The sequence below is a fragment of the Anomaloglossus baeobatrachus genome, chromosome 2 (assembly GCF_048569485.1).
Source record: "Anomaloglossus baeobatrachus isolate aAnoBae1 chromosome 2, aAnoBae1.hap1, whole genome shotgun sequence".
In the NCBI taxonomy this organism is placed as follows: Eukaryota; Metazoa; Chordata; class Amphibia; order Anura; family Aromobatidae; genus Anomaloglossus; species Anomaloglossus baeobatrachus.
This window is the reverse complement of record NC_134354.1, coordinates 646,791,524-646,806,905: the sequence shown is the minus strand read 5'-3', so window position 1 is coordinate 646,806,905 and position 15,382 is coordinate 646,791,524. Positions and strand designations below refer to the sequence as shown.

General features: G+C 51.7%; 1 protein-coding gene across 6 annotated transcripts in view; it reads right to left on the bottom strand.

Annotated features, from left to right (window-relative positions):
* The window catches only part of SMARCC2 (SWI/SNF related BAF chromatin remodeling complex subunit C2), a 254,922-nt gene that overhangs the window by 125,955 nt on the left and 113,585 nt on the right, over window positions 1-15,382 (bottom strand). For all 6 annotated transcript variants that reach the window (XM_075336975.1, XM_075336976.1, XM_075336974.1 and 3 more), the window contains 2 exons: window positions 1,346-1,476; window positions 1,142-1,213 (listed from right to left, as the gene is read on the bottom strand). In XM_075336975.1, the coding sequence (XP_075193090.1) occupies window positions 1,142-1,213; window positions 1,346-1,476 (203 nt within the window). The remainder of the gene's footprint in view (window positions 1-1,141; window positions 1,214-1,345; window positions 1,477-15,382) is intronic.

The following is a 15,382-nucleotide window of genomic DNA, read 5'->3' as shown; positions in this document are numbered from 1 at the left end:
CTCCAGCCTCCGTACCCGCAATGGGTACCTCAACCTTAACAAACACCGCCGACAGCAAGTGGGGTGAGAAGGGAGCATGCTGGGGGCCCTGTATGGGCCCTCTTTTCTTCCATCCGACATAGTCAGCAGCTGCTGCTGACTAAACAGTGGAGCTATGCGTGCGTGTCTGACCTCCTTCGCACAAAGCAAAAAACTGAGGAACCCGTGATCCCACGGGGGGGTGTATAGCCAGAAGGGGAGGGGCCTTACACTTTTAAGTGTAGTACTTTGTGCGGCCTCCGGAGGCAGTAGCTATACACCCCAATTGTCTGGGTCTCCCAATTAGGAGCGACAAAGAAAAAGTGGTACGACGGATCCGTTTTTTTTTTTTTTTTTTTACAGGATCCGTCGCATCAGTTTTACCACAATCTGCGATGGATCCGTAGCTTCCATCACAAAACGGATTGTGATTGATGGGAAAAAAACTGATGTGTGAAAGAGGCCTAAGGTCAGTTTTAAGTCATATTGGTGGTCACTAAGGGGCTAGATAGCGGTAGTGATCAATCTCCTAAACTCAACTGTAAACAAAAAGTATTCATGAAGTTTGTCCAGTGAATGCAAGTCATCTCTTGTCCACACAATAGGCCATAGCTTGCAGATAAGTGAGGGTCCCTCTGCTGAGACTTGCACTGATCTCAAGAATGGAGAAATTTTATGCCCGAGAGGAACTTTTATCCCAGTTTCAAATGTAGTGGCAGGTGGCCTCTGCCCTATTCATTCTTTATGTGGCTGCCAGAAAAAGATGAGCACAGAGCAGCCCCAATGGGAATGAATGAAGTAGAGGTCCAGTATATGCTTTTTCACTCCATTCCAATGGATATACAGGTTCCCTTGTTCTACTTATCGGTTTGGGTTCGGGTGGGGGGGGGGGGGTCGGACCCCACCGATCTACAAGATATCATCTGTGGGATGGACGATGACTTATATTCACAGAACAACCCGTCAAGAATGGTTACAAATTTTAAAAAGCAGTTAATTGCAAAGGTGCTTGTTTTACTATCTGACAATATTCATCAATGGGAGTAACTATTTAGATGAGCAGTAAATGGAAATATAAAAATTGAGCCAAGGACAAAACGCTATAGAATTAGGAAGCACTCACATCTCCGGTGTTTTAGACTTGTTCTTGCCATTGAAAAACTCAGGTAGTGCTCTTCGCTCAATGGCATGTACACTGCGGAAGAAATTAACAAAGAAACATAAGAAAAAGATATAAAAACAATGGCGTGGGCATTTCAGTGAATGGTAAAAGATAAAGAGACGTTGATAAAATATATATATACTTTATATAACAACCTTATATTACCTATTATAATCAAACCATGCAGCATAGCTGGGGATGATAATGTGATGTGTTTGTTCAGTTACATTATCTTCATGAAGGTCAGACGTCTTCACTTGTTCACTTTTGATCCCTGTAGAGCTCTCCTCTTCTTCCTAGGCGGAAAAAGGAAAAGCATGCTCAGGCCTTGTTTACACAGTGCTGTTCCTGTCAAATTAAAAAAGAGATCCATCTATAATGAGATGATTTTTCAGTGCTTAGATATACAATTTTTTTGTTTTATAAAATGTTGCTTTGCCAAGTACAAATTTGATATCCCAACATCCTAGTGTTCATTTTGTGATGTGTATTTCCATCATAGTCTGACTGCTGCAATTTGCACTATATAACCTATGGTTTTTGTACATAGTTTATAAAATTAAACTAGATAGGTAGCTAGAAATGTATTTTGAGATTACAGTATCTAGATATTACTGAATATTAAAAAAACTGAAAACTGAAACAAATAAGCAAGTTTATAAACAAAGACAATAAAATCCACAGCAGACTGCCACCCGTGGATTGATTCCTCTGAATTTCACTGTTCAGTGCAACATTCGCTATTATTCATGGTGTGATTTTATGCTAATTTATCATGTGAATTAAAAAAAGCAATCTAATTTCACACGGATTTGTAGCAGCATTTATCGAAGAGTCTGTGCAGATTTAAAGGGAACCTGTTGCCAGATTTTTACCTAATAAACTAAAAGAATCCCCTTCTGCAGCTCCTGGGCTGCGTTCTATGAAGGTGCACCTTGGCCCTGACTCCCCTTCCAGACCCCAAAAAAAGAGAATTTTGTTACTTACCGTAAATTCTTTTTCTTATAGTTCCGTCTTGGGAGACCCAGACCTTGGGTGTTTAGCTTCTGCCTCCGGAGGACACACAAAGTACTACACCTAAAAGTGTAGCTCCTCCCTCTGAGCTTATACACCCCCTGGTGAGCCAGTCACAGCCAGTTTAGTGCAAAAGCTGAAGGAGAATAGCCACCCACAAGTAGAACAGAGCAAGAGCCGGAACAACCGGAGACTGTCCACGACAACAGCCGGTGATAACACGCGGAACAAGAAATTGCCAACAGGCAACAGGGAGGGTGCTGGGTCTCCCAATACGGAACTATAAGAAAAAGAATTTACGGTAAGTAAACAAAATTCTCTTTTTCTTTATCGTTCCTTTGGGAGACCCAGACCTTGGGACGTTCCAAAGCAGTCCCTGGGTGGGAAATAAACAGAAAAAACTAAGAAGTAGGCAGAACCTAACTTCACAAATGGGCGACCGCCGCCTGAAGGATGATCCTGCCCAAGCTCGCATCTGCCGAAGCATGAGCATGCACTTTGTAGTGCTTCGAGAAGGTATGCAGGCTAGTCCAAGTGGCAGCCTGACAGACTTGTTGAGCCGTAGCCTGGTGCCTAAAAGCCCAAGAGGCACCGACAGCTCTGGTCGAGTGTGCCTTGATCCCCGGCGGGGGAAGCACCTGAGTACTCTGGTAGGCGTCCGAAATGGTCGATCTAATCCAACGGGCTAAGGTCGGCTTAGAAGCAGGGAGGCACTTGCGCCGACCTGTGGTTAGCACAAAAAGAGAGGTGCACCGCCTAAGCGCAGCGGTGCGAGACACATAGATCCGGAGAGCACGCACCAGATCTAGAGTATGTAGAGCTTTTTCAAAGCGATGAACAGGGGCCGGACAGAAGGAAGGTAAGGTAATGTCCTGGTTAAGGTAGAAGGGAGAGACCCCACCTTAGGAAGAAAGTCCAGAGTCGGACGGAGAACCACCTTGTCTTGATGAAAGACTAAAAAAGGTGACTCCGAGGAGAGCGCAGCCAAATCAGAGACTCTCCTGAGGGAAGTTATGGCAACCAGAAAGGCCACTTTCTGTGAAAGACGATACAAAGAAACCTCCCTAAGAGGCTCAAAGGGGGGTTTCTGCAATACCGTGAGGACCAAGTTAAGGTCCCAGGGATCCAAGGGCCGCCGGTAAGGCGGAATGATGTGAGACACGCCCTGCATGAAGGTGCGGACCTGAGCCAGCCGAGTGAGATGCCGCTGGAACAGAACTGACAGAGCCGAAACTTGTCCCTTGAGAGAGTTGAGGGACAGTCCTAGCTGCAGAACGGACTGTAGAAAAGACAGAAGGGTCGGCAAGGAGAATGGCCAAGGGGGATGGCCGGTAGAGCGACACCAGGACAGGAAAATTTTCCAAGTCCTGTGATAGATCTTAGCAGAGGAAGATTTGCGGGCCCGAGTCATAGTGGAGATGACTTCAGGGGGAATACCAGAAGCCGTCAAAATCCAGGACTCAAGAGCCACGCCGTCAATTTGAGGGCCGCAGAATTCGGGCGGAAAAACGGACCTTGCGAGAGTAGGTCTGGACGGTCCGGGAGATGCCACGGCATCTCTACGGACAGTTGGAGCAGGTCCGGATACCAAGCTCGCCTGGGCCAGTCCGGTGCAATGAGGATGACTCGACGACCCTCCATTCTGATCTTGCGCAGGACTCTGGGCAAGAGAGCTAGAGGGGGAAACACGTAGGACAGACGAAACTGGGACCAGTCCTGAACCAGAGCGTCCGCGGCGAAGGCCTGAGGATCGTGGGAGCGAGCCACGTAAACAGGAACTTTGTTGTTGTGACGGGATGCCATTAGGTCCACGTCCGGAGTGCTCCATTTGCGGCAGATCGACTGAAATACTGCCGGGTGCAGGGACCACTCGCCACCGTCCACGCTTTGACGGCTGAGATAATCTGCCTCCCAGTTTTCCACGCCTGGGATGTGGACTGCGGATATGGTGAACCTAAAGTCCTCCGCCCATTGAATAATGCGTTGTACCCCCATCATTGCCAGGCGGCTGCGTGTCCCGCCTTGATGGTTGATGTAGGCAACCGCTGTCGCGTTGTCTGACTGGACTCGAATGTGCCTGCCCGCCAGCAGGTGGTGAAATGCTAGGAGAGCTAGAAGCACGGCTCTGGTTTCCTGCACATTGATTGAAAGGGCTGACTCGGACGGAGTCCAAGTGCCCTGTGCTCTGTGGTGGAGACATACCGCTCCCCAGCTGGATAGACTGGCATCCGTGGTGAGAATCACCCAGGACGGGGCCAGGAAGGAGCGCCCTTGGGACAGGGAGAGGGGCCGAAGCCACCACTGAAGAGAGCTCTTGGTGCGTGGCGACAGAGCCACTAACCTGTGTAAGGAGGAAGGCTGCTTGTCCCAACAGCGGAGAATGTCCAGCTGCAGGGGGCGCAGATGGAACTGGGCAAAGGGAACAGCCTCCATGGACGCCACCATTTGACCCAGCACCTGCATCAGACGCCTGAGGGTATAACGGTGGGGCCTCAGGAGAGAGCGCACCGTCAACTGGAGTGACAGCTGTTTGTTTAAGGGCAACTTCACAAGTGCCGGCAGAGTCTCGAACTGCATCCCTAGGTATGTGAGACTCTGGGTCGGAGTCCGAGTGCATTTGGGAAGATTGACAAGCCACTCGAATTGGGCTAGAGTGGCGAGAGTGAGCGAGACACTCCGCTGACAGTCTGCGCAGGATGGAGCCTTGACTAGAAGGTCGTCCAGGTAAGGAAGCACTGCCAACCCCTGGAGGTGCAGAACCGCAATCACTGCTGCCATGACCTTGGTGAAAACCTGAGGGGCCGTGGCTAACCCGAAGGGGAGAGCCACGAATTGGAAATGATCTTCTCCTATTGCAAAGCGTAGCCAACGCTGGTGTGAAACTGCAATTGGCACGTGTAGATAGGCATCTCTGATGTCGATGGACGCCAGGAAATCCCCTTGGGTCATTGAGGCAATGACTGATCGCAGAGACTCCATGCGAAAGTGCCGCACCCGAACATGCTTGTTGAGAAGCTTGAGATCCAGGATGGGTCGGAAGGTACCGTCCTTTTTGGGAACTAGGAAGAGATTTGAGTAGAAACCTCTGAACCGTTCCCGGGCGGGAACTGGTACAATTACTCCGTTGGCCAGCAAGGCAGCCACGGCCTGTGAGAAGGCGGCGGCCTTGGAGCAGGGGGGAGCTGAGAGAAAAAATCTGTTTGGCGGGCTGGAAGAGAATTCTATCCTGTAGCCATGAGAGATGATATCTCTCACCCACTGATCGGAGACTTGTTGAAACCAAGCGTCGCCAAAGTGGGAGAGCCTGCCACCGACTAAGGACGTTGCTGGAGCGGGCAGAGAGTCACGAGGAGGCTGCCTTAGTGGCAGAACCTCCTGCGGTCTTCTGTGGACGCGCTTTTGAGCGCCAGATGGATTTCTGGTCCTTAGCGGAGTTAGCGGACGAGGCGGAGGGCTTAGAGGACGACCAGTTGGAGGAACGAAAGGAGCGAAACCTCGAATGAGTCCTACCCTGGGCAGGTTTCCTGGTCTTGGTTTGTGGCATGGAAGTACTCTTCCTGCCAGTAGCTTCCTTAATAATTTCATCCAGCTGTTCACCGAACAGCCGGGAACCAGCAAAAGGGAGCCCAGCAAGGTACTTCTTTGAAGAAGCATCTGCCTTCCACTCTATAAGCCACAAGATCCTGCGGATAACGAGGGAATTAGCCGAAGCCACCGCAGTGCGGTGAGAAGCCTCCAGCATGGCAGACATGGCATAAGAAGAAAAACCTGAAGCTTGAGAAGTTAAGGCAACTATCTCGGGCATAGATTCTCTGGTGAGGGAATGCATCTCCTCTAGAGAAGCAGAGATGGCTTTGAGGGCCCACACTGCTGCAAAAGTTGGGGAAAACGCGGCCCCCGCCACTTCATACACGGATTTGGCCAGAAGGTCAATCTGACGGTCAGTGGCATCCCTAAGGGAAGTGCCATCAGCCACTGACACAACGGTCCGGGCTGAGAGCCTAGACACCGGAGGGTCTACCTTTGGGGAGTGAGCCCACTCCTTGACCACCTCAGGTGGAAAGGGAAAACGGTCATCAGAACCACGCTTTGGGAAGCGTTTGTCAGGACAGGCCCTGGGTTTGGTCACAGCGGTCTGAAAACTGGAGTGGTTAAAGAACACACTCTTTACTCTCTTAGGCGAGGTAAACTGGTGCTTTTCTGCCAGAGAGGGTTGCTCCTCTGATACTAGTGATTGAGAAATACAGAATTAATGGAATCAATCAAGTCACTAAGTTCTGAGTCACCCTCAGAAAGATCAATGGGGCACATGGAGTTAGCCTCCGAACCCCCTGTAAAGGCATCCTCCTCATCCTGCGAGTCAGCTCTTGAATCAGAGCCGCGGGATGAAGAGGGAGAGGAAACCCTGCGGCGCCTCTTAGGAGGACGGGGTCTGTGCCCTGATGATGAATCCTCTGTGAGCTCCAGTGGACGGAGGTCAGAGGATAGGGATCCTAAAGGACCCTTAGCAAGAGCATTAGAGACACCCTGTGAAGGGGGCTGATGCATATTCATCAAAGTCCTGGACAGAAGTCCCATGGACTCAGCAAATGACTGGGAGACAGACCTAGAGAAGGCCTCTACCCAGGCCGGGGGTTCAGCCACAGGTGCAGAAGCAGCCTGAGAGACCACTGGGGGTGAGACTCCAGGCTGTGGCACCGCCAAGTTAGAGCAGACATCACAATGTGGATAGGTGCTCGGTTCAGGCAGCAGGAGCTTACATGCAGCGCATGCAGTATAAAGCTTTGGAGCCTTGCTCCTCGTGTGAGACATGCTGCTGGAGTGGGAAACAGCTTCTACAAAGAGAATGAACCCCAGGGAGTATATACAGAGGTCCACAACCAGAGACCGGCTGTGGCTTACCAGACCGCTGGAAGCGGTGTTGTGTGCCCTCCAGATCCCGAAGCCCGGACCCCCAATGCACAACACCTCAGCAGGATGCAGAGTGCAGGATGGCCCAGCGCAGAGTGAACCCTGTCCAAGAAAATGGCCGCCGGAGCGAAGAGAGGGGGCGGGGGCGTCCCTGTAGGAAAGCGGGATCTGGAGGGCCATAGAGACCTGCAGGGGAGGAGTCACGCACAAGCAGTGGGGAGTGTCCCTCCCCTGTGCAGGACGGCCGCCGGGAGGAGCCGTGCCTGTCCCTCTGCATGAGTGACATGCGAGGGCAGGTAACAGAAACTAGGCCTCCGGCAAAGCCAGGGCCTAAATTTGAGCAGCGAGGCCGACGCGCAGGCACCATCGGCGCGGTTCTCAGGCGAAAGCCAGAGGACCCGCCGGAAATAACAAAACAAATACAGCAAACACACTCATACAATAAAGGACATGGACCCCCAACATATGAACGTCTCAGGTACTTAGCTGCTGAGACGCAGGGCCAGGTCCTTGGGGATGAGTGCTCCAGTCCAGCAGAGTCCTCAAGGAGCTGTGGACGGAGACCGGTCTCCTGCCAGGCATGGAGACGGCGCTGGCTCCCACTTCAATCCAGAGCCCAGGAGGGATGGTGAAGGAGCACGGCATGTAAGGCTCCAGCCTTGGAAAATCAACCTTACAACACCGCCGACACAGTGGGGTGAGAAGAGACATGCCGGGAGTCCAGACGTGGACCCGCACTTCTTCAATCTTTATCCAAAAAAAAAAAAAAAAAATCTTATGAGAATGCATGTGTGGATGTATGCCTCCTGAACACAAAGCGATAAACTGGCTGTGACTGGCTCACCAGGGGGTGTATAAGCTCAGAGGGAGGAGCTATGCTTTTAGGTGTAGTACTTTGTGTGTCCTCCGGAGGCAGAAGCTAAACACCCAAGGTCTGGGTCTCCCAAAGGAACGATAAAGAAATAACTTTATAAAACTTGGCCGTTAGGTATGCTAATTACCTTGGTTGGCCACATGGGCAGGCTCATTTTCTGCTCCTTTATCCCCCTCCTGCCGCTGATTGCCGTTCTCCTTCCTTGATTGACGTGATAACTCCTCCGTCATCCTCCGCGTCGCATTTTCAAATCTCGCACCTGTGCAGTTAGGTCTGCTCGCGCAGGCGCAGTTCACTCTGCCATATCACGGCCAGAGCAGAAAACATAGCTGTCCTAGCTCGCTCCGGTGAGCTAATTGCACAGGCGCGAGATTATTAGCAGGTACGAGCATGGCGCTGGTGAGGTCATGCACAGCGCCGATCTCACCAGTGCCATGCTAATACTCACCCATAATCTCGCACCTGCGCATTTAGCGCACCGGCGCGAGCTAGGGCAGCTATGTTTTCTGCTCTGGCCGTGATATGGCAAAGTGAACTGCGCCTGCGCGAGCAGACCTAACTGCACAGGTGCGAGATTTGAAAATGCGACGCGGAGTTTGATGGAGGGCGTTATCCTGTCAATCAAGGAAGGAGGACAGCAATCAGCGGCAGGAGGGGGATAAAGGAGCAGAAAATGAGCCCGCCCATCTGACCAACCAAGCTAATTAGCATACCTAATGGCCAATTTTTATAAAGTTATTTCTGGGGTCTGTAAGGGGAGTCAGGAACAAGGTGCACCTTCATAGAATGCAGCCCAGGAGCTGCAGAAGGGGATTCTTTTAGTTTAATAGGGAAAATTCTGGTGACAGGTTCCCTTTAAGCACAAAGAATTTGCAATGTGTGAATACACCCTGGAAAAGAATTACAGTATGTAATGCAAATTATATATACAGCTGGTGAAGAATTGAACATGTCACCAATTTTCTAAATAAATATATTTTTGAAAGTGCTATTGAAATTAATTTCTCATCAGATGTCTGTAACAACCCATCCAAAATACAAAGATATTAAACCATAGATGTCCATAAATTAAGATATATTTAATTATGAGAAATAACACAGGAAAAAAGTATTGGACACATGAAAAAAGAGAATTTTGTTTACTTACCGTAAATTCTTTTTCTTATAGTTCCGTATTGGGAGACCCAGACCTTGGGTGTTTAGCTTCTGCCTCCGGAGGACACACAAAGTACTACACTTAAAAGTGTAGCTCCTCCCTCTGAGCTTATACACCCCCTGGTGAGCCAGTCCCAGCCAGTTTAGTGCAAAAGCTGAAGGAGAATAGCCACCCACAAGTAGAACAGAGCAAGAGCCGGAACAACCGGAGACTCTGTCCACGACAACAGCCGGTGATAACACGCGGAACAAGAAATTGCCAACAGGCAACAGGGAGGGTGCTGGGTCTCCCAATACGGAACTATAAGAAAAAGAATTTACGGTAAGTAAACAAAATTCTCTTTTTCTTTATCGTTCCTTTGGGAGACCCAGACCTTGGGACGTTCCAAAGCAGTCCCTGGGTGGGAATAAACAGAAAAACTAAGAAGTAGGCAGAACCTAACTTCACAAATGGGCGACAGCCGCCTGAAGGATGCGTCTGCCCAAGCTCGCATCTGCCGAAGCATAAGCATGCACTTGGTAGTGCTTCGAGAAGGTATGCAGGCTAGTCCAAGTGGCAGCCTGACAGACTTGTTGAGCCGTAGCCTGGTGCCTAAAAGCCCAAGAGGCACCGACAGCTCTGGTCGAGTGTGCCTTGATCCCCGGCGGGGGAAGCACCTGAGTACTCTGGTAGGCGTCCGAAATGGTCGATCTAATCCAACGGGCTAAGGTCGGCTTAGAAGCAGGGAGGCCCTTGTGCCGACCTGTGGTTAGCACAAAAAGAGGTGCACCGCCTAAGCGCAGCGGTGCGAGACACATAGATCCGGAGAGCACGCACCAGATCTAGAGTATGCAGCGCTTTTTCAAAGCGATGAACAGGAGCCGGACAGAAGGAAGGTAGGGTAATGTCCTGGTTAAGGTGGAAAGGAGAGACCACCTTAGGAAGAAAGTCCGGAGTCGGACGGAGAACCACCTTGTCTTGATGAAAAACTAAAAAAGGTGACTCCGAAGAGAGCACAGCCAAATCAGAGACTCTCCTGAGGGAAGTTATGGCAACCAGAAAGGCCACCTTCTAAGAAAGACGATACAAAGAAACCTCCCTAAGAGGCTCAAAAGGGGGTTTCTGCAATACCGTGAGGACCAAGTTAAGGTCCCAGGGATCCAAGGGCCGCCTATAAGGCGGAATGATGTGAGACGCGCCTTGCATGAAGGTGCGGACCTGAGCCAGCCGAGCGAAACGCCACTGGAACAGAACTGACAGAGCTGAGACTTGTCCCTTGAGAGAGTTGAGGGACAGTCCTAGCTGCAGACCGGACTGTAGAAAAGACAGAAGGGTCGGCAAGGAGAATGGCCAAGGAGGATGGTCGGTAGAGCGACACCAGGACAGGAAAATTTTCCAAGTCCTGTGATAGATCTTAGCGGAGGAAGACTTACGGACCCGAGTCATAGTGGAGATGACTTCAGGAGGAATACCAGAAGCCGTCAAAATCCAGGACTCAAGAGCCATGCCGTCAATTTGAGAGCCGCAGAATTCGGGCGGAAAAACGGACCTTGCGAGAGTAGGTCTGGACGGTCCGGGAGATGCCACGGCATCTCTACGGACAGATGGAGCAGGTCCGGATACCAAGCTCGCCTGGGCCAGTCCGGTGCAATGAGGATGACTCGACGGCCCTCCATTCTGATCTTGCGCAGGACTCTGGGCAAGAGAGCTAGAGGGGGAAACACGTAGAACAGACGAAACTGGGACCAGTCTTGAACCAGAGCGTCCGCGGCGAAGCCCCGAGGATCGTGGGAGCGAGCCACGTAAACAGGAACTTTGTTGTTGTTGTGACGGAATGCCATTAGGTCCACGTCCGGAGTGCCCCATTTGCGGCAGATTGACTGAAACACTGCCGGGTGCAGGGACCACTCGCCACCGTCCACGCTTTGACGGCTGAGATAATCTGCCTCCCAGTTTTCCACGCCTGGGATGTGGAGTGCGGATATGGTGAACCTAAAGTCCTCCACCCATTGAATAATGCGTTGTACCCCCATCATTGCCAGGCGGCTGCGTGTCCCGCCTTGATGATTGATGTAGGCAACCGCTGTCGCGTTGTCTGACCGGACTCGAATGTGCCTGCCCGCCAACAGGTGGTGAAAAGCTAGGAGAGCTAGAAGCACGGCTCTGGTCTCCAGCACATTGATTGAAAGGGCTGACTCGGACGGAGTCCAAGTGCCCTGCGCTCTGTGGTGGAGACATACCGCTCCCCAGCCGGTTAGACTGGCATCTGTGGTGAGAATCACCCAGGACGGGGCCAGGAAGGAGCGCCCTTGGGACAGGGAGAGGGGCCGAAGCCACCACTGAAGAGAGCTCCTGGTCCGTGGCGACAGAGCCACTAACCTGTGTAAGGAGGAAGGCCGCTTGTCCCAACAGCGGAGAATGTCCAGCTGCAGGGGGCGCAGATGGAACTGGGCAAAGGGAACAGCCTCCATGGACGCCACCATTTGACCCAGCACCTGCATCAGACGCCTGATGGTATAACGGCGGGGCCTCAGCAGAGAGCGCACCACTAGCTGGAGTGACAGCTGTTTGACTAAGGGCAACTTCACAAGTGCAGGCAAAGTCTCGAACTGCATCCCTAGGTACGTGAGACTCTGGGTCGGAGTCAGAGTGGATTTGGGAAGATTGACAAGCCACCCGAATTGGGCTAGAGTGGCGAGAGTGAGCGAGACACTCCGCTGACAGTCTGCGCTGGATGAAGCCTTGACTAGAAGGTCGTCCAGGTAAGGAATCACTGCCAACCCCTGGAGGTGCAGAAGCGCAATCACTGCTGCCATGACCTTGGTGAATACCCGAGGGGCCGTGGCTAACCCGAAGGGGAGAGCCACGAATTGGAAATGATCTTCTCCTATTGCAAAACGTAGCCAACGCTGGTGTGAAACTGCAATTGGCACATGCAGATAGGCATCTCTGATGTCGATGGACGCCAGGAAATCCCCTTGGGTCATTGAGGCAATGACTGATCGCAGAGACTCCATGCGAACGTGCCGCACCTGAACATGCTTGTTGAGAAGCTTGAGATCCAGGATGGGCTGGAAGGTACCGTCCTTTTTGGGAACTAGGAAGAGATTTGAGTAGAAACCTCTGAACCGTTCCTGGGCGGGAACTGGTACAATTACTCCGTTGGCCTTCAAGGCTGCCACGGCCTGTGAGAAGGCGGCGGCCTTGGAGCAAGGGGGAGTTGAGAGAAAAAATCTGTTTGGCGGGCTGGAAGAGAATTCTATCCTGTAGCCGTGGGAGATGATTTCTCTCACCCACTGATCGGAGACGTGTTGAAACCAAGCATCGCCAAAGTGGGAGAGCCTGCCAATGACTAAGGACGTTGCCGGAGCGGGCAGAGTGTCACGAGGAGGCTGCCTTAGTGGCAGCAGCTCCTGCGGTCTTCTGTGGACGCGCTTTTGGGCGCCAGTTGGATTTCTGGTCCTTGGCTGAGTTAGCGGACGAGGCGGAGGGCTTAGAGTACGACCAGTTGGAGGAACGAAAGGAGCGAAACCTCGACTGATTCCTACCCTGGGCAGGTTTCCTGGTTTTGGTTTGTGGCATGGAAGTACTCTTCCCGCCAGTAGCTTCTTTAATAATTTCATCCAGCTGTTCTCCGAACAGCCGGGACCCAGCAAAAGGGAGCCCAGCAAGGTACTTCTTAGAAGAAGCATCTGCCTTCCACTCTCGAAGCCACAAGATCCTGAGGATAACTAGGGAATTAACCGAAGCCACCGCAGTGCGGTGAGAAGCCTCCAGCATGGCAGACATGGCATAAGATGAAAAAGCTGAAGCTTGAGAAGTTAAGGCAACCATCTCGGGCATAGATTCCCTAGTGAGGGAATGCATCTCCTCTAGAGAAGCAGAGATGGCTTTGAGAGCCCACACTGCTGCAAAAGTTGGGGAAAACGCGGCCCCTGCCGCTTCATACACGGATTTGACCAGAAGGTCAATCTGACGGTCAGTGGAATCCTTAAGGGAGGTGCCATCAGCCACCGACACAACGGTCCGGGCTGAGAGCCTAGACACCGGAGGGTCTACCTTTGGGGAATGAGCCCACTCCTTGACCACCTCAGGTGGAAAGGGGAAACGGTCATCAGAACCACGCTTTGGGAAGCGTTTGTCAGGACAGGCCCTGGGTTTGGTCACAGCGGCCTGAAAACTGGAGTGGTTAAAGAACACACTCTTTACTCTCTTAGGCGAGGTAAACTGGTGCTTTTCTGCCAGAGAGGGTTGCTCCTCTGATACTGGCGGATTGAGATCCAGTACAGAATTAATGGAAGCAATCAAGTCACTAAGATCTGAGTCACCCTCGGAAAGATCAATGGGGTACATGGAGTTAGCCTCCGAGCCCCCTGTAAAGGCATCCTCCTCATCCTGCGAGTCAGCTCTTGAATCAGAGCCGCGGGATGAGGAGGGAGAGGAAACCCTGCGTCTCCTCTTAGGAGGACGGGGTCTGGGCCCTGATGATGAATCCTCTGTGAGCTCCGGTGGACGGAGGTCAGAAGATAGAGATCCTAAGGGACCCTTAGCAGTAGAGGCACCCTGTGAAGGGGGCTGATGCATATTCATCAAAGTCCTGGACAGAAGTCCCATGGACTCAGCAAAAGACTGGGAGATAGACCTAGAAAAGGATTCTACCCAAGCCGGGGGTTTAGCCACAGGTGCAGGAGCAGCCTGAGAGACCACTGGGGGGTGAGACTCCAGGCTGTGGCACCGCCAAGTTAGAGCAGACATCACAATGTGGATAGGTGCTCGGTTCAGGCAGCAGGAGCTTACATTCAGCGCATACAGTATAAAGCTTTGGAGCCTTGCTCCTCATGTGAGACATGCTGCTGGAGTGGGGGCTCTGCAAGAGAATGAACCCCAGAGAGTATATACAGAGGTCCACAACCAGAGACCGGTTGTGGCTTACCAGACCGCTGGAAGCGGTATTGTGTGCCCTCCAGATCCCAAAGCCCGGACCCCCAATGCACAGCACCTCAGCAGGGATGCAGAGTGCAGGCCAGCGCAGAGTGAACCCTGTCTGAGAAAATGGTCGCCGGAGCGAAGCGAGGGGGCGGGATTTGGGGCGTTCCAGCGGGATCTGGAGGGCCATAGAGACCTACAGGGGAGGAGACACGCACAGCAGTGGGGAGTGTCCCTCCCCTGTGCAGGACGGCCGCCGGGAGGAGCCGAGCCTGTCCCTCTGCATGAGTGACATGCGAGGGCAGTGAACAGAAACTAGGCCTCCGGCAAAGCCGGGGCCTAAATTTGAGCGGCGAGGCCGACGCGCAGGCACCATCGGCGCGGTTCTCGGGCGACAGCTAGAGAACCCACCTGAAATGCCAATAAATATAGTAAGCACACTCTCCCCAAACAATAAAGCACAGGGACCCCCAATATATAAACGTCTCAGGTACTTAGCTGCTGAGACGCAGGGCCAGGTCCCTGGGGATGAGTGCTCCGGTCCAGCAGGGTCCTGAAGGGCTGTGGATGGAGACCGGTCTCCTGCCAGGCATGGAGACCGTACTGGCTCCCACTTCAAGCCAGAGCCCAGGAGGGATGGTGAAGGAGCACGGCATGTAAGGCTCCAGCCTTGGAAATCAACCTTACAACACCACCGACACAGTGGGGTGAGAAGGGACATGCCGTGGGTCCAGACGTGGACCCGCACTTCTTCAATCTCATTCCAAAAAGGAAAAAATCATATGAGAATGCATGTGTGGATGTATGCCTCCTGAACACAAAGTGATAAACTGGCTGGGTCTACTCACCAGGGGGTGTATAAGCTCAGAGGGAGGAGCTACACTTTTAAGTGTAGTACTTTGTGTGTCCTCCGGAGGCAGAAGCTAAACACCCAAGGTCTGGGTCTCCCAAAGGAACGATAAAGATAAAAGAGGTGCAAAAAGCCATGGAAGGTCAAGACATCATCTGAATTCTGTCAGTAGTTAGAAACCAATCCTGCCACTTAGCAAAAAATAATATCAGCTAGTTCAGCTGACGGCCTAAATTATAAAAAAAAAAAAAAAAAAAAAAAAGGTTTCAGTGCCGTGGTGCCACACAAGAAACATATCATGATAATTAAAACAAGGCAGCTATCTCAAGACCTTTGCAACCTTATTGTTGTAAAACATACTGATGGCATTGGCTACAAAAGAATTTCTAAATTACTGAAGGCTCCAGTGAGCACTGTTGGAGCCATAATCCAAGATTGGATAGAACATTTCACCATAAACCGGCCATGACCAGGTGTCCCTGCAAGATTTCA